The sequence below is a fragment of the Rhinichthys klamathensis genome, unplaced genomic scaffold (assembly GCF_029890125.1).
Source record: "Rhinichthys klamathensis goyatoka isolate OS25496 unplaced genomic scaffold, OSU_Roscu_1.1 h1tg000040l_1, whole genome shotgun sequence".
NCBI lineage: Eukaryota > Metazoa > Chordata > Actinopteri > Cypriniformes > Leuciscidae > Rhinichthys > Rhinichthys klamathensis.
In genome coordinates, this window is record NW_026606587.1 from 5303747 (window position 1) to 5329167 (window position 25421).

The 25421-nt window shown below is 39.3% G+C and overlaps 1 protein-coding gene and 1 long non-coding RNA gene across 6 annotated transcripts in view; both read right to left on the reverse strand.

Moving 5' to 3' along the window:
- Nucleotides 1–241: 241 nt before the first annotated feature.
- On the reverse strand, nt 242–1105 carry LOC130081953 (uncharacterized). The gene is made up of 2 exons (XR_008806729.1): nt 558–1105; nt 242–526 (listed from the first exon to the last, which is right to left on the reverse strand). It is a non-coding gene; the product is annotated as an uncharacterized LOC130081953 (long non-coding RNA).
- A 182-nt stretch (nt 1106–1287) lies between these two features.
- sorbs3 (sorbin and SH3 domain containing 3) overlaps nt 1288–25421 on the reverse strand; it is an 83987-nt gene continuing 59853 nt past the window's right edge. For 3 of the 5 annotated variants that reach the window (XM_056246677.1, XM_056246675.1, XM_056246676.1), the window contains exons 10-21: nt 24343–24417; nt 23755–23862; nt 21725–21780; nt 19561–19625; nt 18855–18904; nt 18717–18763; nt 18382–18496; nt 17880–18005; nt 12053–12556; nt 8347–8441; nt 7965–8071; nt 2104–2484 (exon numbers count right to left, since the gene is read on the reverse strand). In XM_056246677.1, the coding sequence (XP_056102652.1) occupies nt 2423–2484; nt 7965–8071; nt 8347–8441; nt 12053–12556; nt 17880–18005; nt 18382–18496; nt 18717–18763; nt 18855–18904; nt 19561–19625; nt 21725–21780; nt 23755–23862; nt 24343–24417 (1410 nt within the window). In that variant the 3' untranslated portion in view covers nt 2104–2422. Of the gene's footprint in view, nt 2005–2103; nt 2485–7964; nt 8072–8346; nt 8442–12052; nt 12557–17879; nt 18006–18381; nt 18497–18716; nt 18764–18854; nt 18905–19560; nt 19626–21724; nt 21781–23754; nt 23863–24342; nt 24418–25421 lie in introns of those variants that run through there. The other 2 variants (XM_056246679.1, XM_056246678.1) reach the window with 2 other exon arrangements.

A 25421-nucleotide genomic window follows, 5' to 3' on the forward strand; every position in this document is an offset into this window, starting at 1 on the left:
AAATCAATCTGTAGTATCTCCAAACACATTTAAGGTTGTTCATCTGCGTATGTGTTTCGGAAAATGACAATGCCTTTCGCTGAAAGATAGACGACATCATGTTCTCAAGACTAATTATTTCATTTGTCATGTAGGTGTGTTGACTAATGAAAGACAGCTTATGAATAACAGCAGAACCGTAGACCAGGCACTGAAAAGGTATTCAGATTGGACTGTGTATGAAAGTAACAAGCAACCAATGTTTCTTTTTTTCCATTATTTATTTGATCATTATCAAAATCTGTGAGTACCTTCTACAATACATTGTGTGTCAATAAAAATATATTATCTTTTTTTCCCATTATTCGATAACTGTGCGAAAACGATTCAACAATCTGTACAACAAAATGCAATCAGCTACTTCAGTTCCCAGAAAAATTTAAACAGAAGACAAAAGGAGTTAATGATGGAATTCGAATGAATAGAATGAACACCGGCATCTTCAACAACCATTTTTACAGCTATAATAAACCCACAGTAAAAAGACCTCCAGCTCGTGTGCACGTGCACAAAAAAACCCTGTGCACGTTTGTTTTGACATAAACACAAGCTGACTTCATCTTAAGGCGTTGGTTTCAATTTGTAAAATCATGATTGACATACAGTTTCTTAGTTCTTGTTTTAAGCATAAATCAAAAGAAATTATAAGATTTATGCCTAAAACAAGAAAAGTACCACCATATGTAAACTCAATTCAAGATATAATCTCTAAACGTTACCTAATACAATTTTGCTCTTCAAGTAGCACACAGGTAATTACTCTTGGTTTTAATAATGTTAAGATATTTTTACTGTAGAATTTTTTGTTTTGTTTTTACATTGTGAATGACTATAACTGCAAATCATGATGTTCGTTTGATCAAGACTTCAAGTCCCGTACACACTAAGAACGATAACTATAAAGATAACGAAAATGATAACTTTATTAGCGTCCACTCCAGCAAATGATAGGGTTCTGTTAATTCTATGCGCACTCTGCAGTTTTGTCGTCTGTCACTTTAAAAGCTTGAGCTCTTTAAAGTCGGATGGATTCTGATTGGATGTCAATGTTTTTATGGTTCATCAGCTGGAAAAAAAAAATGTAAAAAGTGATTCCAACAATATCGTTTCACTGTGCCGTTACCGTTGTTGTTGTGATGTGGACTCTGCTATTATTTTATATTTATAACGATTTCTATAACTAACTAACTGTATTATCGTTAAGGCGTATTAACACCAAGCATGATCGATGACGATATAGGCTAGTTGTAAAAATCATTCTCAGTTAAAGAATAGCAGAGTTCACACCAAACCTATAATGATAACAGCAGAGAAACTATATCGTTGGAATCACTTTCAGAACGATTTTATCCAGCTGATAAATGATAAAAATCATTGACACCCAATCAGAATCCATCCTGCTGTAACGAGCTCGAGCATTTAAAGGGACAGAACTATCTTTATCATTATCTTTATAGTTTTCGTCCTTGGTGTGAACGGGCCTTTATAGTTATCGTCATTGGAGTGAATGGCCCTTAATTGCATTAATGTATGTTCAATTGAATATGGTTTTAGATAGGCCATATGGATTTAAATAGTTTATATAGTCAGAAACCATGTTTAATCTAGTTTGGATGGAACCCACAACTGATTTTTCTCTGAGCAGGAGACTTATTCATACAAAAGAGTTTGAAACAGCACTGCTTCAACACTTCCCCTGTCATAAAGCTTAAGATAATGTTGCATGCTGGGTTTGTTACACAATAAATGTGAACCAATTTAAACATTTGGAGGCAATTGCATTAAGCGTTTACAGACACTTGATAATGATTGCAAAGACTGCGGCTGTTATAATATGATGTGGCGGGCAGCTAAGCCAGCAAGTAAATGACATCTGTGATGATCGTAAAAAAAAAAAAAAAAAGATGTTTTTTTTAACCATGTCTTAGATCCAGATCCTCAGGATATGTAGTGTTCATAGCAAATCTGAAACCAAAATGCAGGTTAACTTTACAAAGACATTAAAATTGAGAAAGTCAGCTAAGATAATGTCAATAGTGTTGGAGGGGTTATAAATAAATGTAATGATAATTAAAGCATAATGCAGTGTGTATTCATCACAAATACACACGTGAGTGATCATACTGTGACAAACCCATCTGTGTCCAACATCAGTAAGAGTTACTATGGGAACATGGGCGCCATAAGGTGAGGAGTGCACATGCTTGGTGGATGATGTGAAGGAAGAATTTGTAAGTATATATTTGTGTGTGAAGAGGGGCAGTAGTTTTGTATATAGTATACAGTGACCGACCGTACAGACAGAATGTATATTGCATTGATTAGTGGTTGAGCCTGTAGTGTCAGTGAAATAGAATCTGCCAGGAAGAATTGGTGGAAGCTCCTAAACTGGTGCCACATAGTTGCCAGGGAATGTCCCAAAAGCTTGGGTCCTTTCAGACGTACCTGACAAGAAGAGAAAATAAGTGTCATTTAAACAAGAAAATAGATGGCACAAATAACTACCGCTCTGCTAACACACACACAAAAAAAAATTCTGTTGATTATGAGATGCACCGATGGTGGAAGTTACTGTAACGTCACAATCGGCCAATAGAGGGCAGTACAGGGAAAGTCTTTAAAAGATACATATTTCAGTTTTGTAACATGCTGTTTATGAGTAGAACTGTATATTCTGCTGTGCTATTATCTGAAACAATTTATATACACTACCATTCAAACGTTTGGATTCAGATTTTTTGTTGTTGAAAGAAATGAAAACTTTTATTTATCAAGGAAGCGGTAAATTAAACAAAAGTGACAGTAAAGACATTTATAGGGCCCTATTTTAACGATCTAAGCACATGGTCTAAAGCGCACAGTGCAAGTGCACTTAGGTTGTGTCCGAATCCACTTTTGCTAGTTTAACGAAGGGAAAAATGGTCGGCGCGCCCGGCGTATGGTCTAAAAGGGTTGTCCCTATTCTCTTAATGAGTAATGGGTGTGTTTTGGGCTTTACGTGCGCAAAACCAATCAGTGTCTCATCTCTCATTCCCTTTAAAAGCCTGTTGCGCTCGCACCATGGCGGATTCTCCATTTACATGGCGGAATTTGATAGTGGAAAGACCGGACGAGTTTTCAGAGCGCAAACGGATGTGCTCGTGCGCAAGGTAAAAGTGCGCAAGCAGAACATCTATGGGACAAGCCGGATTCCACCATATCTTTATGTACACAATAATAATCTTTTACATTGTAATGCTTTTATTTTCAATATTTGGCATGTTTGTGTGCTGCTGTGTCATGATTCTGCCCTCGTGTCCTTGATTTTCTCTAGTCTTGAGGCAGGATCATGACAGAATCATGTTTTGTGTGCAAGCACATGGTCTTGTGTTTTGAGCCATGTGCTTGTGTTGTCTCGTTACGTTACCCCGCCCCCTTGTTAGTCTCGTCATTATTGTCTAGTCAGCTTCACCTGTCTTTGTCATTAGTGTTCCCCTATTTCATCCCCTTGTGTTTGCTGTCCTGTGCCGGTTCATTGTGTCACACTTTGTGAGAGTCTACCTGTGAGTACCTTGTCTTTGGAGAACGTCTTGATCTTGTATTTGCTGTTTTATAGTCTAGTGTTTGTCTAGTGTTATCTAGTTTAGTTATCCCTCGTTTGTATTGCCTCTGTTTTGCCCCCTCGTGGGCTTTATTTTCCCCTGTTTTTCTGTTATAATAAACGTTGTGTAATTGTCTACCGTCTGCGCTTGGGTTCTTCTGCTATCATCATAACAGAATGAACCGGCCAAAACAGAACCCAGCAGACTGTATGTCTTTTCCTGCTATTCGACAGTCGACTGACCAGGAATTGTGGTGGCAGTCGGCCATCGCCGACAGCAAGTTGGGCAAGCTTCCTTTCCCTCCCCAGGGAGAGAGGTCCCTGAGGAGATATGCCCAGGCCGTGGAAGCAAGGAGGCTTTTCTTACCTGAGATCCTCACCAACCGTTACCTCATCGCAGGTCTCAATGTTCCCCCTCCTCTGGCTGAACGGGAGAGGCTGGTCCACCGCCCGTTTCGGGACATGGTGGACTGTTTGTGTCAGGAGGAGCAGCAGGGCTCCTCCACGGGCTCTCCACCTTCTGCCTGCCTGCCAGCTATTCCCGAGGGTCGAATGATAGGCGTCGCGACACTTGGGGACCAGGCTGGCTCCCTCACTACTCCTGGCACTTCTTCTACCCCCTTCGGTCTTCGAGGGAAACGAGGGAGGCGAACCTCGTGGGACTCTCCCTCAGAGTCCTCAGCGTCGGAGTCAATCCTGCCAGAGATAACCCCTCCTTCGCATGACACAGTCGCCGCCGTGCTTCCCCAACCCGTCTCAGCTCCGGCGATGGTCTCTGCTTCTCGACCTAGGAGAAAGAGGAGGAAGAGGGGAGCCTCCCGTTCTTCAAGCGCCATCCCAGATCCCACTCCAGCGAGTGCAGTCACAGAGCCCGCTGCAGTCACAGAGCCCGCTGCAGTCACAGAGCCCGCTGCAGTCACAGAGCCCGCTGCAGTCACAGAGCCCGCTGCAGTCACAGAGCCCGCTGCAGTCACAGAGCCCGCTGCAGTCACAGAGCCCGCTGCAGTTACAGAGCCCGCTGCAGTCACAGTGCCCGCTGCAGTCACAGAGCCCGCCGCTGTGAAGGCGGTCCCAGCACCCGCTGCTGAGAGAACAGTTCCTGAGCTAACTTCTGAGAGAGCTGTTTCCGAGCTCGCTGCTCCAGCTCCTGAGAGTACTGCACAGGAGAGCGCTTCCGAGTTTAATATGAGCACTACATCTGAGTCTGAGTCGATTACTTCTCACCCTGTCTCCTGTCCTGTGCTGTCTCCTTCCCTGTCCCAGTCAAGTTCCCCCAGCGCTTCTCCACGTGTCACCCTGTCTCAGTCTAGTTCCCCTATGGCTTCTCCTCGAGTGCCTCCACCCAAGTCCGCCCGGAATCCTCGTCCCAAGCCCTCATCCCGTGGACCTAAGACCCCCAGCACACCCATCCACCCTGGACCACCCCCCATGAACTCTGTGTTTCCTCCGCCACCTCTTCCTTGTTTATTATTTTTAATGTTTCATCCTAACCCTGTTGTTGTGTTTTCGTGTTTGCCGTTACTGTTATTTGTCATGTTTTGTTGGTTTGTGACGATGTCTCAGTCTGTCATGTCCCGTGTTTGATGTCCCCTTGAGGAGCGTCTGGTAGCCGCTCCTTAAGGTGGGGGTTCTGTCATGATTCTGCCCTCGTGTCCTTGATTTTCTCTAGTCTTGAGGCAGGATCATGACAGAATCATGTTTTGTGTGCAAGCACATGGTCTTGTGTTTTGAGCCATGTGCTTGTGTTGTCTCGTTACGTTACCCCGCCCCCTTGTTAGTCTCGTCATTATTGTCTAGTCAGCTTCACCTGTCTTTGTCATTAGTGTTCCCCTATTTCATCCCCTTGTGTTTGCTGTCCTGTGCCGGTTCATTGTGTCACACTTTGTGAGAGTCTACCTGTGAGTACCTTGTCTTTGGAGAACGTCTTGATCTTGTATTTGCTGTTTTATAGTCTACTGTTTGTCTAGTGTTATCTAGTTTAGTTATCCCTCGTTTGTATTGCCTCTGTTTTGCCCCCTCGTGGGCTTTATTTTCCCCTGTTTTTCTGTTATAATAAACGTTGTGTAATTGTCTACCGTCTGCGCTTGGGTTCTTCTGCTATCATCATAACATGCTGTGCGTCCCTGTGTGTGTAATAAGCAGAGTGTACGCACGCCTATAGGCTCATGTTACTAACACGCTCTTTAAAAAACAAAAAATTATTGCGCCATTGACTTTAGACCAGGTTTGTGTTGGTCAATGGCACAGTCTATTTCAGTTGCCTCAAAATAGCAACGTGCCAACAATGCGCCTGAACACACCTCGTTTTCAGACCAGCACGCCCATGGGCGCATAAATGGGCGAAAATGCATTTGCTATTTAAACAACGTTGCGCAGGACGTGAAAATGATAACTGCGTCGGGCTGAAACTAGTAAAAAACACTTGCATCGTGCTTGGTGCTGCATTGCACTGGGTGTATGATAGGGCCCTTAATGTTACAAAAAAATTATATTTCAAATAAATGCTGTTCTTTTGACCTTTCTATTCATCAAAGAATCCTGAAAAATTGTATCACGGTTCCATGAGCATATTAAGCAGCACCACTGCTCAGCATTATAAGAAATGCACCAAATCAGCATATTAAAATGATTTCAGAAGATCATGTGACTTTTAATCAAATAAAAGCAGCCTTAGTGAGCATAAGAGAGTCAGCAAAAACATTACAAAATCTTACTGACCCCAAACCTTTGAACGGTAGTGTTTGTAATCATTTTGGACTGTAAATTCTGACACATATTTATATTTATATTCTTCATAATAAAATTCTATATAATATTCTATTATTGTCAATTTCAGATTAAAAAGCACCTACAATTCTCTTCTACTACACAAAAATAATATCAATAGTTTAAAATGCTAGAAGTCAATTTAGGCATTGCAAAATTATAATCAATATACACTCACCTAAAGGATTATTAGGAACACAATACTAATACTGTGTTTGACCCCCTTTCGCCTTCAGAACTGCCTTAATTCTACGTGGCATTGATTCAACAAGGTGCTGAAAGCATTCTTTAGAAATGTTGGCCCATATTGATAGGATAGCATCTTGCAGTTGATGGAGATTTGTGGGATGCACATCCAGGGCACGAAGCTCCCGTTCCACGACATCCCAAAGATGCTCTATTGGGTTGAGATCTGGCGACTGTGGGGGCCATTTTAGTACAGTGAACTCATTGTCATGTTCAAGAAACCAATTTGAAATGATTCGAGCTGTGTGACATGGTGCATTATCCTGCTTGAAGTAGCCATCAGAGGATGGGTACATGGTGGCCATAAAGGGATGGACATGGTCAGAAACAATGCTCAGGTAGGCCGTGGCATTTAAACGATGCCCAATTGGCACTAAGGGGCCACAAGTGTGCCAAGAAAACATCCCCCACACCATTACACCACCACCACCAGCCTGCACAGTGGTAACAAGGCATGATGGATCCATGTTCTCATTCTGTTAACGCCAAATTCTGACTCTACCATCTGAATGTCTCAACAGAAATCGAGACTCATCAGACCAGGCAACATTTTTCCAGTCTTCAACTGTCCAATTTTGGTGAGCTCTTGCAAATTGTAGCCTCTTTTTCCTATTTGTAGTGGAGATAAGTGGTACCCGGTGGGGTCTTCTGCTGTTGTAGCCCATCCGCCTCAAGGTTGTGCATGTTGTGGCTTCACAAATGCTTTGCTGCATACCTCGGTTGTAACGAGTGGTTATTTCAGTCAAAGTTGCTCTTCTATCAGCTTGAATCAGTCGGCCCATTCTCCTCTGACCTCTTGCATCAACAAGGCATTTTCGCCCACAGGACTGCCGCATACTGTGATATGTTTTTTTCCCTTTTCACACCATTCTTTGTAAACCCTAGAAATGGTTGTGCGTGAAAATCCCAGTAACTGAGCAGATTGTGAAATACTCAGACCGGCCCGTCTGGCACCAACAACCATGCCACGCTCAAAATTGCTTAAATCACCTTTCTTTCCCATTCTGAGATTCAGTTTGGAGTTCAGGAGATTGTCTTGACTAGGACCACACCCCTAAATGCATTGAAGCAACTGCCATGTGATTGGTTGATTAGATAATTGCATTAATGAGAAACTGAACAGGTGTTCCTAATAATCCTTTAGGTGAGTGTATAACTATCAAATATAATTGATCTATAATACAAGCGATAGTTGATATGATACAAATGTATCATGCATCCCTAGAAACTATGATTAGTCTCTTTACCTGTAAAACAGTGGCCAGAATAAGATGTAAAGTGGAGCAGACTTTATGCTAATAGTGTAAGTAGAGTTTTCTTAAAGGACGATTACCTACAAACCAGCCGTCATCACACTTCTCTATAACCTGAACCAGGTCTCCTTCTCTCAACTCCAGCTCGTCTTTATTCTGGGGGTTATAGTTGTAAACCGCTTTATACCTGAATGCAAAGAGAAGGAGTGAATGAAAAAGAATGATATCAGTACAAAATAGCTGGATTTGTGTACAGTTTTTTGCACATATTTGAAGGAACAGTTCGCCCAGAAATTAACATCCTGTCATGTTTTACTCAGCAAACCTTATGACTTTCTTTCACAACGTTGGTGAGTAAATAACAAGGAAATTGACTTAATTCTCCCTTTTATCAATCATAAATGTAAATGATATATCTATGTCTGCTTGAATTAGGTCAGAAGTAGTGAATAATGTACTCACAGTTGTCGTGAATAACCCTTGTTCACAGGAGACCGTGACGTGGAGGGAATCTTAACCTGTGCGTTGGGCTGTGGAGATTGTGTTCTGGTCCCATCCTAAAAATCATTGTAAAAATTTAGTTTTGTTTTACTAGAAAATATCTGTTTTCTATTTGAATATATTCTAAAAACAAATGTATTCCTGTGATGGAAAAGCTGAATATTCAACTCTTCAGTGTCACATGATCCTTCCTTCTAATATGCTGATTTGATGCTAAAGAAAGATTTCTTATTATTATACAGCCTGTAATTAATAATGTTATGCAGCACGCGCAGCGATAACGCCGAGTTAACAAACAAAGTCTTTATTCCAAGTAATAAATACGCAGGAGATATCCAGGGAAACACAGGCAAAAACACAAACCACATAAACTGAAACAAGGGACTGAACAAAACAGGGGGCTTACATACAAGACGAACAATAACTGACAGGTGATAATTATACATAATCATAGAAACAAACGAGGAGATAATCAATAAACTGAATGGAGCAGAGAAACAAAAACTAAAAACAGAATAAAAAAATTCCAAACCGTGACACAGCCCTGATTTCCATAATATTACAAATAAGGTGATATAGCCTAATAATACATCATTTAATGAAGCTGAGTACAAAAATATCAACAAAACTTTCCATCACAAAACTTTACACAAAAGATTTTTCAAATTATATGTATCAGCTTTAATGCACTTATCAAAATATCAAAAGCAGTCAAATGTCAAAAGTTTAATGACAAAAAGAAGTAGGCTACCCAAAAAGTCCCCCTGTGGTGAAAATCAATTTAATATTGTTTGTATGTCTACAGTATGTGGTGTTTTTAATATGCTTTAAGACAAACCATGTGAAAAAAAAATAAAACAGCACCATTGCTGAGTATTTTCTCCTTAAAACTGTAGTAAACCAAAGGCAATCTCAAAAACGCGTGTGATCGTCAACGAGTGGATCTCTGAGCTGGTGTGAGTGAGTGGAGGCGGGGATAATTTGCATATTCATAGAACCACGTATACTAAATGAGGCAAGGGTGTAGAGTTACATTTAAGCTATTTTAAGGCATGAAGAATTTTTTTTCAAAGAAAAAAAATTAAATGTGTCATTGATTTTGGTGATCAAAGATGAGTTTTAAGAGATAATAATAATTGATCATTATAATTATTGACTACAGGGGGACTTTATCTTTTTACAATCTGCAATGAAAAAATAAGCTCTAATACCCATTTAATGTCAAAGAACTTTACATAAACACAAGTTTATAAATACGATTTTTTTTTTCTCACAAAATCTATAATTTCCTGTCACTGTTTGGATGTAGTAAAATACCCAGAGATGTAGTAGAACATTTCTGGGACCAACCATGTCACTGGCCATAATTCTAAACATTGAGATCAGGATTAGGCATAAAATAATGTCACAGTCTACATGTAAAAATCGGCTGAGAATTGAACAAACAGATGGGACCTGTCTCAGTGGAAGACAGGAATCATGTTTTTGTAATTAAGGGATAATACAAGAGTCCTTCACCTTACAAATTGTTGTCGAAAGCAAAAATGCTATGAAATGCACATCATATTTTGCGAGAAAGTGTGACATTCTAGCAAAGCAAGTTGTGCTGCTTAAAGGTGCAGTGAGTGATTGCGGAGAAACACTGTAAATCAACACCCAAACAAACCCAAGCAAAAAAATATAGGGGGTGTATCTGCTCATGATGGAGAGAAAGTGAGAGAGCGGGATATTTGTGGAAAGAGAGATGGCTGAGATATTACCACAGAAGACAATGTCAGAGGAATATAATTGGGAAAGGAAGGGTTACGATCAGGCAAGAGCTAGGACCAGTGTTAATATTGGAAAAGCTTTCCAGCGCTGGAGCGACATTAGCAGAAAGGTTGCTTTGTTTCTGTTCGACGCTAGAGTAACATTGGCTGTTTCTAATTATGCGTTCTCATACTATGTCATCATCAACCGTCCAAGTTCAATTCCAATTCTCAAGAACGCAAGTACAGAGGACGCATGAAAGTGCCCAGATGATTCGAAATCCCAGAAGACGCTACGGGCGGGCGAAGTACGGAAGCCTGTAAGCTTTAAACATCTTGTTCTCACTTAAGTGATTCCCCATTCCCGTTGCAAGCTCCCAAATACGTGACGGCTCGTGAAAGTACATTTGTCCGTTTGTTTTGCTTCATTTTAATAAAGTGATAACCTGAAGAAAGCCTGCAGTAGTTTTATTGGCATAATAAAAACGAATCTTACAATGCATAGGTTAGCCTACACATAGACTACTTATTTTCATAAATACACGTGGTAAAATAAAAAAGATATAAAATGATATGCAAACAATGTCTATAGTAATATGAAAGAAATGTTTTATTAGGTTATGACACTTGTTTGTGATGTTATGTTGGATGTATTGTGCATTAGCTGCTACTTATAATATGCTGGGACGGTCATTTGAGCAGCAAGATCGCAGCACATCTCAATTCTCACAAAGATGCGTTCTGTGTCCTCGCGTCCTACTGAGTTCGTTCTTTCAAGGTCGCCTAGCAAGACCAGTATCCAGGAGAACACAAGCCCGTTCTTTGCTTTCTTGAAATTGAGAAACAGCTATTGGTTATTTTTCTGTTTCACAGAACCGAGATAATATGCTTTTGTTGTTGTTGAATCACAGCATATTTGCGTGAGATGTCTGATGTTAGTCGTTGCTTGTGTTGCATGGTGTGTTTGTTATTTTGGGAGCAGAGAAATGAAGGGAGGGGTTTGTTTGGGTGTCAATTTCATATATCAACTGTGTTTCTTATTGGATTAATAACTTTTTTTTAGGATTTTAGGGCTGGGCAACGATTAATCGCGATTAATCGCATCCAAAAAAGTTTGTGTTTACATAATATATGTGTGTATAATTATTTTGTATATATAAATACACACACATGCATGTATATATTTAAGAAAAATGTGTTGTTAATATATCAAATATTTATATTTATATATATTAATTATGTATAAATATATATAAAGTATATACATGCAAATATTTCTTAAATATATACATGCATGTGTGTGTATTTATATATACAAAATAATTATACACACACATATAATATGTAAACACAAACTTTTATTTTGGATGCGATTAATCTCGATTAATCGTTGCCCAGCCCTAATTTTTTGATGTAACATAAGTGTCTTTACTGACACTTTTGATCAAGTTCATGCATACTTATTGTATTGTACATTGGCCACATTATTTACCACAATACAAAATATTTACTAAAAAAAACATCGGTAACACTTCACAATACGGTTAATTAGTTAACATTAGTTAATGTATTAACTAACATGAACTAACAATGAGCAATACATTTGTTACTGTATTAGTTAATCTTTGTTCATGTTAGAAATACAGCTGTTCGTTGTTTGTTCATGTTAGTTCACAGTGCATTAACTAATGTTAACAAATACAACCTTTGATTTTAATAATGTATTAGTATGTTGAAATTAATATTAACTTAGATTAACAAATGCTGTAGAAGTATTGTTCATTCTTAGTTCATGTTAACTAAGGTAGTAAACTACTGTTAACTAATTAACCTTATTGTAAAGTGTTACCAAAACATCTGCCTGGCTGACACTGAAGTTCATACATGTAAATACTATAGTATTGTTTCTCTGCACAAACCTGTGTGATGTACGGAGGGTGCGCTGGCATTGCGCCGGTGTTCGCTGGCAGTCCCGGGCCCTGCGGAGATGTCAGCACATGATTGGAGGGTGACACAGGTGATCTGGTGTCCTTTTCCAGTGGGTTGTGAGAGTGCAGCAATCCCGTCCAGTTGTTGCTGGGTGAAGTGGGCCCAGGCGAGAACAAAAAGTGGTTTGATGGTTTTGGGGAGATGGGCTGTGCGTGTGACAGAGGGGAGCGTGATTGGCTGGAGTGTTTGTGAGGTGAAAGCTGGGGTTCAGGGGAGCGTGACAGGGGAGACAGGGGGGAGTGCTGTGGCCGGCCGGGACTGAGGGGCTCTGGGGTAGGAGTTGGAGAAGATGGAAAGTCATCACTGCTTTTAGTGCGGGGCATTTTGTTGACCTGGACGTAGCTGATGGGGAAGATTCCACTTCGGGTGGTGCCAGCGATACGACCCTCCAGCCAGTGATCATCAACACGCCTGACGATTGAGATAATCTCGCCCTGAGACAGAGACACCGAACAGAACAAGAGAGAAGAAAGCTGTTGAAGCTGTTTGAATGTGAAATATCATCGCTCATTACACAGTTCTTTGGAATACTTGACTCTGATTGGTCATTTGCAGCGTTCTGTGGTTGGATATTTGGGTATAATGGTGAAACGGTATAATTTACTATGATTGACTGTAATTGTTCCAAGCAACCATTTTCTGTACATAGCTGTGCTAGTTAGGGCTGGAAGTCGATCACAAAGACTTGATTTACATGTCTGAACATGACATGATTAAGATTCATTACCCCAAACTTAAGCCTTAAAGCAGTGGTTCTCAGCCTTCTTGACTCCAAGGCCCCCCAAGCTGTTCATGATTTACTGGAAAGGGATTTTAATATTTCAATTTGATTGATGTTATATATATATATATATATATATATATATATATATATATATATATATATTTTTTTAGGCTAATAATTAGGCTATTTCATATATTCAGGTTTTCAAGACAGTGGGAAAAAACACTGGTTGAGGGTGTTAATTAAAGAAAGAAATATGTTATATTTTTAATGTTCATTTTGTCATCTTGAGGTCACCCTTGAATGTTGCCGAGACCCCTAGTGGGCCCTGGACCACTGTTTGACCCTCTGGTGCTTTTCGGTCTTTTTTTTTCTTTTCTTTTTTTTTGTATAGGTTTTGGCACTTACTATGTGAACACAAAAAAAAAATCATGGACATGATTCAAATGGTAAATTGTCCTGAAAAAAATAGTCACACCTGTTACTCCTTGCAGTCAAAAATTACTCATTGGAAATGAATGGGAGACAAATTTCATCTAGTGAAAACTTTTGGTGCTGTGCCCAACAAAATCTTACTGAAAGCTCATTTTTTGAGATATCAATTTCGAATTTGGAACACAACTTGTTTAGATTTATTGCTTTGATTTTCTGTGCAGATTTTGAGTAAAATGTGTTTTTGAGAATATATATTCATATTATATTCATATACACTCACCGGCCACTTTATTAGGTACCCCATGCTAGTAACGGGTTGGACCCCCTTTTGCCATCAGAACTGCCTCAATTCTTCGTGGCATAGATTCAACAAGGTGCTGGAAGCATTCCTCAGGGAGTTTGGTCCATATTGACATGATGGCATCACACAGTTGCCGCAGATTTGTCGGCTGCACATCCATGATGCGAATCTCCCGTTCCACCACATCCCAAAGATGCTCTATTGGGTTGAGATCTGGTGACTGTGGAGGCCATTTTAGTACAGTGAACTCATTGTCATGTTCAAGAAACCAATTTGAAATGATTAGAGCTTTGTGACATGGTGGAAGTAGCCATCAGAGGATGGGTACATGGTGGCCATAAAGGGATGGACATGGTCAGAAACAATGCTCAGGTAGGCCGTGGCATTTAAACGATGCCCAATTGGCACTAAGGGGCCTAAAGTGTGCCAGGAAAACATCCCCCACACCATTACACCACCACCACCAGCCTGCACAGTGGTAACAAGGCATGATGGTTCCATGTTCTCATTCTGTTTACGCCAAATTCTGACTCTAACATCTGAATGTCTCAACAGAAATCGAGACTCATCAGACCAGGCAACATTTTTCCAGTCTTCAACTGTTCAATTTTGGTGAGCTCTTGCAAATTGTAGCCTCTTTTTCCTATTTGTAGTGGAGATGAGTGGTACCCGGTGGAGTCTTCTGCTGTTGTAGCCCATCCGCCTCAAGGTTGTGCGTGTTGTGGCTTCACAAATGCTTTGCTGCATACCTCGGTTGTAACGAGTGGTTATTTCAGTCACTGTTGCCCTTCTATCAGCTCGAACCAGTCTGGCCATTCTCCTCTGACCTCTGGCATCAACAAGGCATTTCCGCCCACAGAACTGCCGCTCACTGGATGTTTTTTCTTTTTCGGACCATTCTCTGTAAACCCTAGAGATGGTTGTGCGTGAAAATCCCAGTAGATTAGCAGTTTCTGAAATACTCAGACCAGCCCTTCTGGCACCAACAATCATGCCACGTTCAAAGTCACTCAAATCAACTTTCTTCCCCATACTGATGCTCGGTTTGAACTGCAGGAGATTGTCTTGACCATGTCTACATGCCTAAATGCACTGAGTTGCCGCCATGTGATTGGCTGCTTAGAAATTAAGTGTTAACGAGCAGTTGGACAGGTGTACCTAATAAAGTGGCCGGTGAGTGTATATTATATTTCATATAAAAATTGAAAATAGTATTTTTGTGCATTTTTATATTTTTATAATAAACATAAAATTCAAACTTTTTTTAAAGTAACACCAGGTTACTTTTGCTCTCGGGGTGGGGTCCCCCTACAGTTGGGAAACAGTATTGTCCTCTAGACCTCTACTACTGTCGTAAACTCTGTCATCCTACATGCACGTGCAATTGTTGACAACCATGATAGCCCTGAACACTGTAGGAGGAGGTCACATGCAGGTGTTCTGCTTGCGTTGCGTGTGAAATGTCTTCATCCCAGGTACAGTGGCATATACTTCAGCATGTCATATGAATATAATTTCATGGGTTTTATTTTTTTTCTAACGACAAATGATCGCGATGATCACGTTTACAAGCCAGCGTCATTATAGTAGCCTAGTCTATTGGTTACCGTTTTACTGGATCTATATGATACTTCAATGCAATGTTTGAGTGGTAGATAATAACCATATATCGTCAATATTATAATATCAAGCTACCATAAATGAATCTGCAAATTTTACAAATCGATTTGCATTATAGCTTGAGGCAAGACAAATAAACAAATATCACAGACATGTTAGGTATCCTAAAATATGATTTTGTACATCTTATACACTCACCGGCCACTTTATTAGGTACCCCATGCTAGTAACGGGTTGGACCCCCTTTTGCCTTCAGAACTGCCTCAATTCTTCGTGGCATAGATTCAACAAGGTGCTGGAAGCATTCCTCAGGGAGTTTGGTCCATATTGACATGATGGCATCACACAGTTGCCGCAGATTTGTCGGCTGCACATCCATGATGCGAATCTCCCGTTCCACCACATCCCAAAGATGCTCTATTGGGTTGAGATCTGGTGACTGTGGAGGCCATTTTAGTACAGTGAACTCATTGTCATGTTCAAGAAACCAATTTGAAATGATTAGAGCTTTGTGACATGGTGGAAGTAGCCATCAGAGGATGGGTACATGGTGGCCATAAAGGGATGGACATGGTCAGAAACAATGCTCAGGTAGGCCGTGGCATTTAAACGATGCCCAATTGGCACTAAGGGGCCTAAAGTGTGCCAGGAAAACATCCCCCACACCATTAGACCACCACCACCAGCCTGCACAGTGGTAACAAGGCATGATGGTTCCATGTTCTCATTCTGTTTACGCCAAATTCTGACTCTAACATCTGAATGTCTCAACAGAAATCGAGACTCATCAGACCAGGCAACATTTTTCCAGTCTTCAACTGTTCAATTTTTGTGAGCTCTTGCAAATTGTAGCCTCTTTTTCCTATTTGTAGTGGAGATGAGTGGTACCCGGTGGAGTCTTCTGCTGTTGTAGCCCATCCGCCTCAAGGTTGTGCGTGTTGTGGCTTCACAAATGCTTTGCTGCATACCTCGGTTGTAACGAGTGGTTATTTCAGTCACTGTTGCCCTTCTATCAGCTCGAACCAGTCTGGCCATTCTCCTCTGACCTCTGGCATCAACAAGGCATTTCCGCCCACAGAACTGCCGCTCACTGGATGTTTTTTCTTTTTCGGACCATTCTCTGTAAACCCTAGAGATGGTTGTGCGTGAAAATCCCAGTAGATTAGCAGTTTCTGAAATACTCAGACCAGCCCTTCTGGCACCAACAATCATGCCACGTTCAAAGTCACTCAAATCACCTTTCTTCCCCATACTGATGCTCGGTTTGAACTGCAGGAGATTGTCTTGACCATGTCTACATGCCTAAATGCACTGAGTTGCCACCATGTGATTGGCTGCTTAGAAATTAAGTGTTAACGAGCAGTTGGACAGGTGTACCTAATAAAGTGGCCGGTGAGTGTATATTTACTTGCAAGAATGTAGCCCCTACCAAACTTGTGCACGCCGTTTAGACATAGGCTTTGATTTGATTTTTTTTTTTTTTTTTGCCAAGTCCGCATCGGTCGGGCACCCCTCCTTCTCCTTCAACTCACGCCAGCGAGAAAATGCTGGCCCAATGTTGATCCTCGTTCTGCCTTTAACGCGATCACTTTCTCTTTTTCTCTTTTTGCTTTGCTCCGATAAAACCTTTGCTTTCTTGTTTTTCTGTGCTGCTTCGGCCATGACTATAACATTTGGCTCGCACGTCCGATTTTAAGGAAGTGGGGGTGGTGGTGGAAGTGACGTATATGCCGTAAAGCAGTCGAATTTTGTAGTTCTCTTTGTTCGCCGGTTACTACCCGAAACCCAAAGTTTAAAAGTACGATTAAAAACGCTACAGACCCCGTCAGGCTATGGCAGACCGTGTCATTCAACCTATTGTAAGTCGATGTACCATCACAAGAGACGTGGAAGTATATTATGAAGGTTGAAAAGTTACCTGGTGTTACTTTAAGTTCACGTTATTAAACTTTTTTCACCAACAATAATTTGTCAAGTGTCGTCTTTAAAAAGAGATCAAACTCAAGTCTGTGCTCTAAAGCGTTCAAGATTTACGACAGTTTAAGTTGGAAATAACAATTTTAGGTCTATGCTCAAAAAGTGAATAAATGGATTATAAATACAGCGTAAATATAATTCAGTACCACAAAATCCCCTAAAAATACAAAATATTAAAATAAAATATATTATTGAACTAAAATATACTAAAATATAGTACATTCATTTCATAAAAAAAAAAAAAAAAAATCTGTCATTTTGGACCGACACGTGAAGAGCACCAGAGGGTTAAGAACCACTGCCTTAAAGGGATATTCACTGTAATAAAAATTGTCACCATTTACTCAGCCTCATGTCTCCAAACCTGTACGGGCAGGGCGAACTATCCCTTCAACATCTAGCAATTGGGATTTTGATTCATTACAGTGATTCAAGTTAATTACAGTTGATTCAAATACAGATTTGTTCATGATAAGATAAGAGATGATAAGAGATAAGTGAACACAAGAGCATGATTAAAGGCAATGAAAGGTCACAAAATGTTTATACATTTCAAACCAGCTGCAAATGCTATTAATAAGGTTTCCACGGCTCACTTAAGAACCGAGAAAATGAGTCTGCAGTAAAATATTTCATGATAATGAACTGTACATAATAAATTAGTTGTAGTGTATGGTAGAGTGTGTGATATTTATGGCACCTTTCTGAAGGACAGTTCCACAGGCAGGTCGGCATTGAAGTTGAACAGAGCAACAGCCTCTCCATACTCCAACACCTGGATGGTAGGAGACTTTATTGGAGTTGGCTTCTCCGTTGGAGGAATAATCTGGAAAGAAAAGATAGGAAGGGATGTTAATGACAAAAGACGACGAGACGCAGAGTTTCATTTGCATACTCATGGACATTGATTTGACTGCACTGACACCATCGAAAGTGAAGTAAACTTCAACTGGATGATGACATCACTGATTTCTACAGAGCTGCTTTATAGCTGAATTGAACTCATTAGTGATGAGCTTTACACAGTTATTGAACTGAACTGAATCAATACTGAACTGACTTCATCTGAAAAATGACACTACTGTCTTTTTCGAGCTGCTTTACATCATTAATCATTGTTTTCCTGTTTATCCCATGTAAAGCTGGTTTGAAATAGTCTGTACTGTATAAAGCACTATATAAATAAAGGTGACTTGACAAACCTCCACATAGCTGGTGGGAAAGATTCCCACTCTCCCATGATGCTCTCCTTCATACCAGTTGGCATCCACCTGTCGGTGTATGTACACGATATCACCTTTTTGTATGGTCAGCTCCCTATGGACGGGGGAAAAGATAGGGTGTGTGATTATAAATGTGGTAAAAATGTATTAAATTAATAATACTGAATAACAAATCAGAGACCTTTATTTAATTTAATTTTTAGTAGCATTTGCCATTTTTATTTATCAGACTTCCCCGTAACCTTCTACCGTATCCAGTTCTGAAACTAATTATGAATAATGGAATCTGTGTTGTGTCTTTTGTTTCTACTTACTTTGGTGACTGTGCTTGGAAACTAAATTTGGCTCGGGCTGCTTTCATCTGTGTAGAAAAAACAGGCGTTCTTTCTCAAAGTCTGTGTCAAATATGTACTTTCCATCCAAACTTCAAGGAAAAAGATCAAACGCTGTACCTTTCTCTCTTCTTTCTTAGGTGGGAAATCCATGTCTGAGGATGTGCAACCTGTAGAGGGAAGAGAACAACAGATATCAGCCCATAATATACCAAAATCAGTAGCAGAATTGTGTCTATTATCCATGTTTGTTTGCAATTATTGGTTGCTTCTTCAACTTTAAGCACTTTTACGTCCCAGGGTGAAGAATGTAATGATCATATGAAGTATTTGCGGCTGATATGCGCCCTGGATGAGCACTTTTGAGCTCCACAACAGACTTTCACCTAACAGTCAAAGCGCCATTACATCACGAAAGTGCGGACTCAGAGGAAGATCATGAGGGCTTAGGGATCCATTTGGGACTTCTTTTTCATCAAAATTAACTTTTTTTTTTGTTGCTAAAGACCATTTCATGGGCCTCCAGCTCTGCACACGTTAATGTGTTTAGAGTGGCCAACTCTTTCTGCATTAATCTCCAGGAAAAACAACTGGAAAAATCTAATCTGCAATCAAGACCTCCATCCTGCTCCTTGTTACACATTTCCTGTCCTGATGAATAGTGATTGACTTCATTTGTTTTCCTCATTTCACAGAAACGTGTTTACTTTGTATTAATTGTGCAAATTGTGCCTTGGGGAACGAGAGGAGAGGAGAAGATTGGCAAGATGTTCAAGGAAATAGGAAATAGAGGACAGGAGGGGATAGGAAGATGACTGTATCTTACCATCAGCATGCATGAAGCTTGCTGTTGTGCCCTGCTTTACAGCTGAGCTGGGGATTATGGGATAGCTGGAAAAGAAAAACAAAATTATCATGTGACACATCTATACCATATAAATGAAGAAGACTGAAGTCAAAAACAGTGAGGTGAAATTTCACATCTAATACACTGACATCATTCCTTAAAAACAATTATTAGTTATTAGTAAGTAAGAACAATATTAAGACCTCTTTCATGTCTCAGATGTTTTGCCTAGACAGCAGAGATTAAATGGAGATAGCTTGGAGACTTTTCTAGAGTCTCCTCAGGTTTTTGCCAAAGAAAGAAACCAATAATCTCAGGGGTGTCTCAAAATGTGCTCAAATTTGCCATGCAAGACACCAAAATCTGCAATCGAGATGAACATGAACTCCAACATTTTTCATCAAAAACTCTCAAGACCAAACAATTTAAGCTATTCACATTCATTTTAAAGCACTATATTCCTATCTTAAATTAATAAATGGAGACAACACTGATACACAAATGAACAACACAGATCTCAGTCTCCTGAGCTTTGAAAAAACAACCTTCCTCGGAGTTGCATAGGAGACTCAAGGAAGACAGGAAGAATTCCATAAAACACAACAGATAGTCTGTCTCAGCTATGAGGATCCAGTTTGAATTATGGAAATATTTATGAATATGTGACAGACCTGAGAGATGTAACTAATGGTAGAGGTTTCTGCTGCTCTAAACATCTTTAAAATATAATACGGTGCAAGAAAACACTGTATATATAAAATATTACGGGTTTTTTTATCCCATGTATCCCAAATAGTTTTACTAATTTTAAGCATAAACATCATACGTTTGCTCAAATAAATGTGACTTTTTAACAATATTTCTACATATTACTGATTTTTTTTCTCTTGTGGCGATGAATGTTTGACAATGAACTGTATAATGCGTTATATCAACAAAATATGTTGATGAAATGGCAGCATAACGATTCTTGAACACAACAACCAGTTAACAGGTTTTCAGCCCCAGGGTTGATAATCATTCCAGAAAAAGGGAAGCTGTAAAACTGTCCTCATTCTGTATCCTTTTTGTAGCATTTATGGCATTTTGAGGGTGGGGAGGTAGTCAGCAGGGGGCTGAAGGGGGCAGAAAACATCAACATGCCACAGAAAAACAGAGGGAGAACTCAAGAATGTGTCAGATCCAGTGAGATATGGGCCCCTGGCGAGCAAATACTGAACCTTAAGGTGTCAGAATGGGCATGAACATCTGAAGTATAGGCCTGGAGGGACCTAACTTTGCCTTTTATAGCTCTGCTGTGTCAATGCACATAAAGAGGGGGATAACTGCATGTGGAGCAGCGATGCGGGCAGAAAAACTGTGGACATCTAAACTGTGTCTAATACAGTTTAAGAACTAATACTGTACCACTTTATTAACAGGATGAACAAGGTCAAGCATGTGAGTAAAGACTGAGACATCCTCAATTTTAATGCCACACACTCTTAGACACTCTCGCAAATACACAAACACATGTACAGGCACACAAAGAGCTCAGCATGGGGTCGGGTATGTGGGCCGACGGCCAAAGAGTCAACAATTAACCAATCAGACGAGGAGACAGGCCGGGCATGTCATATGACCTTAATAAGAGAGTGAAAACAACAGGGAAATCTGCTGCATTTGTCAAACTGTATTATAATTAATTAGACAGACGCATTATCAGATATTATTTCTACAAAACATTCCAAAGACGAAACGTGTAATTCTGGCCTTGTCAAAAGATTGAACTACTTCATCCCACCTGTTCACATAATATTGTAATATAATGGAACATATAAGACATATACAGAGAAATTATGTTTACATATACAGGATAATTATATTATATTATATTATATTATATTATATTATATTATATTGTATTATATTATATGACTTCAAACATTACTTACATTTACATGACTTAAAAGCCATTTATGGCCATAACATATATGAAACTATACTATAACTATACACTAAGACTGAACCTATCCTAAGAGTGAATTTTTATTAAAAACAAGTTTTTTTTTTATTAAAAAAGTTTATGTATGAGGTTTTGTTATATTTTGCTGATTTTTCGGACCAGATTTTCCCCAAAGTATAAGTAAACGCAGAGACTTACCTGTTTTCTTGTCTGTTCTCTTCTGTTCTTGTGGCTGCTGTGTTGGCTTTAGCTCCCTGAAAATAGAAATCACTATTTCATTCACCTCTAACACACATGAACTCTCCTAAAGACACAGTTCAACAGGAGTATTTGGGAGCAGCTCGAAAGCAATCTCAAGAGGCGGTGACCATTCCTGAACAGAGAGCTACACTTCTCCCCTGGGTCCTACACTCCATATATTTAGGTTGCAATTGTAAATTAGAGGTCTGGGTTCGGGTTAATGTTTCATAAATAGCTTCGGATTCGGGTTTGTGACAAAAGAAAAACTCTATCTATCTGTCCATCTATCTATCCATCAATATATATATATATATATATATATATATATATATATGTGTGTGTGTGTGTGTGTGTGTATAGATAGATATATTTATTTGACTGCTGAGGGGGCCACTGTGTCTTGATGAAACTGTGTTTGTTTATAATATAATATTGTATAGTATTTGTTTACTGATCGTTGCATGCAATCCTAAAATACAGCATACCGGTATTATAAAAAGGTATTTGCTGTGAGAAAAGGACTTCGGGTTCCAGCTTAAAATGTAACCGTACAGGTCAGGTCGGGTGGGGATAAACGCTCTCGGGTAAGGGCCGGGTTCGAGTTTCAGTTTAAAGCCTGTGCAGACCTCTATTGTAAATCTGAATCAGATGGAACTGGTGATGTGAGGTCATCAGCTAAGATTTCCACAGTTTGCAATTCACAAGCACATGGGGAATCATAAAGCCTTAAACAATTAAAGGTGCCGAATTCGTTGAGCCAAAAGCTCATTTTAGATTAAATTAATTGTTTTTCACATAAAATCTATGGACTTATATTTTGTTATTTTTGAAGCTGTAACTGATTCAGTGTTGTTTAATTTGTATTGTATGATATAGAGAAGTCTATTAATATTGTCTAATATACTGTATGTCTTTGTTAATTTATGTATCTTTATTAGTGCTGAGCAACGATTAATCTCATCCAAAATAAAATTTTGTGTTTACATAATATACAGTATGTGTGTGTGCTAATTATTTTGTATATATAAATACACACATATGCATGTATACATTTAAGAAACATATACTGTATATATATATTTATACATAATGTATATTATATATAAATATAAATATTTTATATATAAATAACAATTTTTTCTTAAATATAGACATGCATGTGTGTATTTATATATATAAAGTACACAGTACACACATATATTATGTAAACACAAACTTTTATTTTGGATGCGATTAATCGTTGCCCAGCACTAATTTTTATTTTATTTATATGTGTGTGTGTGTGGAAAGAAATGAAGGACAGTTGATGACAGATTTTTCTTTTTGGGTGAACTGTCTCTTTAAGAATCACAGAAACAGAGTCATGGCAAGAAAAGGATCAAATAAACACGGCTGGGATTTAAAGAGCAGACATTGTGCAGGCTGGCGTGATTCAAAGGCAAGATCAGCAGTGGGCGGCTGCAGACTTTGTCTGTTCAGCATGACAGGAAGTGATAGAGAGGATCAGCATGCACAGCTGTCAGAGTAGGGCCTACATCCAGCGACCTGAAGCACACTGGCAGGAAGGTAACAACAGCAGTGGCCAGAAACAGAAAAAGCCTTTGACTTTCTTTTCTTTTTTTTATTTGGCACAACAAGTACGAGATTAAGACTAATACCTTGTCTGAAGGGTACAGGAATTTTTAAGAAATCGGTGAGGTCATAATGGATGACTAAAGTCTGACTAGAAGTCCAAAAGATTTAAAAACCATTTAGAGAGATTGATACAGCACGCCAAATACAACTTCTCAAATGATCTCCATGTCTTATCTAACTGCAGTGTCTGTTTTTCTTTGACGCTCGCTCTCTAAACCTTTGAGAAAGGGTATTTGAAATGAACAGGCCACAAACCACAAGAAGTTGAACTGAAATTTAAATTGGAATGACAGGAAAATTGTTTGGCTGTACTTTTTAGAATTATATATATGTGTAGAATGGAGAGTCAGTACCTCACCCCTGCCTCGCCGCTGCTGCTTCTGTGACAGTTTCCTCTCCAGACCACGAATGTCTGAGTCCAGCTCTGCCTCAAAGCGGTTCAGCTCCGACACCAGTGTCGCCTGGACAACAGCATGACAACCAGTTCACACACGGCATATGCATTTTTATGTAAAACTATTGGTGTGGTATTTATATTTTATGTAAAACTATTGGTGTAACACACAAATCTAAATGTAATCTGGGACTGCATGTGATTTCATGGTAGTTGAACTTTGACAGTGTAAAAATCACAAGGTATTTAGCGATAAAGAGCGTCTCCAGTATTTGCAGAAGAGAATGGCACAAAAGGAATAGCCTTCATTTATTCAGATTATGCTGAGTACACAGGAATAGTCCAACAGCATGAACATATTTTCTTCAGAATAAAGACTTTAATCAGAAAATGATGGGCATGTATGTAAATTGTAACAAATGTACATCTAAAAATGACCATATTAACAGTATTACATTTATTTGTAATAGATTCACTATTAATATAATAACAACAGAAAGCGAGATGTGTTGCGATTGACGTCTGATGTAGAAGTGCAGACACTCACCTCTATAGATGGAGATCTGGGTTGAGGTTTACCCGGGGTGTGATATAAAGGCAGCTGTGACGCAGACCTCAGAGACTAAAAACAAATCAAATACCAACTGAGAATACAACATCATACAATGTAATTAAGCCACATTTAGACAAATGTAATTGTTACCTAAAGAGCAGAATTGAATGGCAGCTCACAACCTTACTAAAGCCAAGTCAGGCATCCAGAACACCATAAGACATAAGTAATGCATCTTTCAAATATGTTAAAGTCCCCCTGTAGTCAATAATTGTATCCCTTAAAACGAATATTTGATCACCAAAATGACATATTTAAAAAAAGAAAACCTCATTTAGAATATGCGGTTCAATGAATATGTAAATAAGCCCCGCCTCCACTCACTCACACCAGCTGAGAGATCCACTCGTTGATGATCACACCTTGATGTGATTGGTTACATGGTAGTTTGTGACGTCAGAAACACCAGCGATTTCAAACGGCGTTTTTGAGATTGTCTTTGGTTCACTGCAGTTTTAGGGAGAAAATACTCAGCAATGGTGCTGACTTATGAATTTGCACATGGTTTGTCTTAAAGGATATTAAAGGGTTAGTTCACCCAAAAATGAAAATTCTGTCAGTAATTACTCACCCTCATGTTGTTCCAACCCCGAAAGTCTTTCGTTCATCTTCGGAACACAAATTAAGATATTTTTGATTAAATCTGAGAGCTGGATCACTCCTCCATAGGCTTCTTAAGGGATCGAAACTGGCCGGCCCAAAAGTTATGAAAGACATTGTTAAAGCTGCAGTCCGTAGCTTTTTTAAGTTAAAAATAATCCAAAATAATTATATAAAAAAAAACTTATTCTGCCAGTGGTCAAAACTATCTGCTTGCCATAGCTAGATTCAAAACGGTTAGCTTGTAATAATGATTTTAACTCCAGTGGTACTGGTGGGTTTCTGCGGGAAATTCGAGCATGTCTTTGCGTCATTACGTCACACCCGTACACATAAAGAAGGAGTTCGGCTAGCCGGCTATACTGCGCGTGACGAGATGTTTAGATGTATAGGCTTTTCTCGCAGCACTTTAC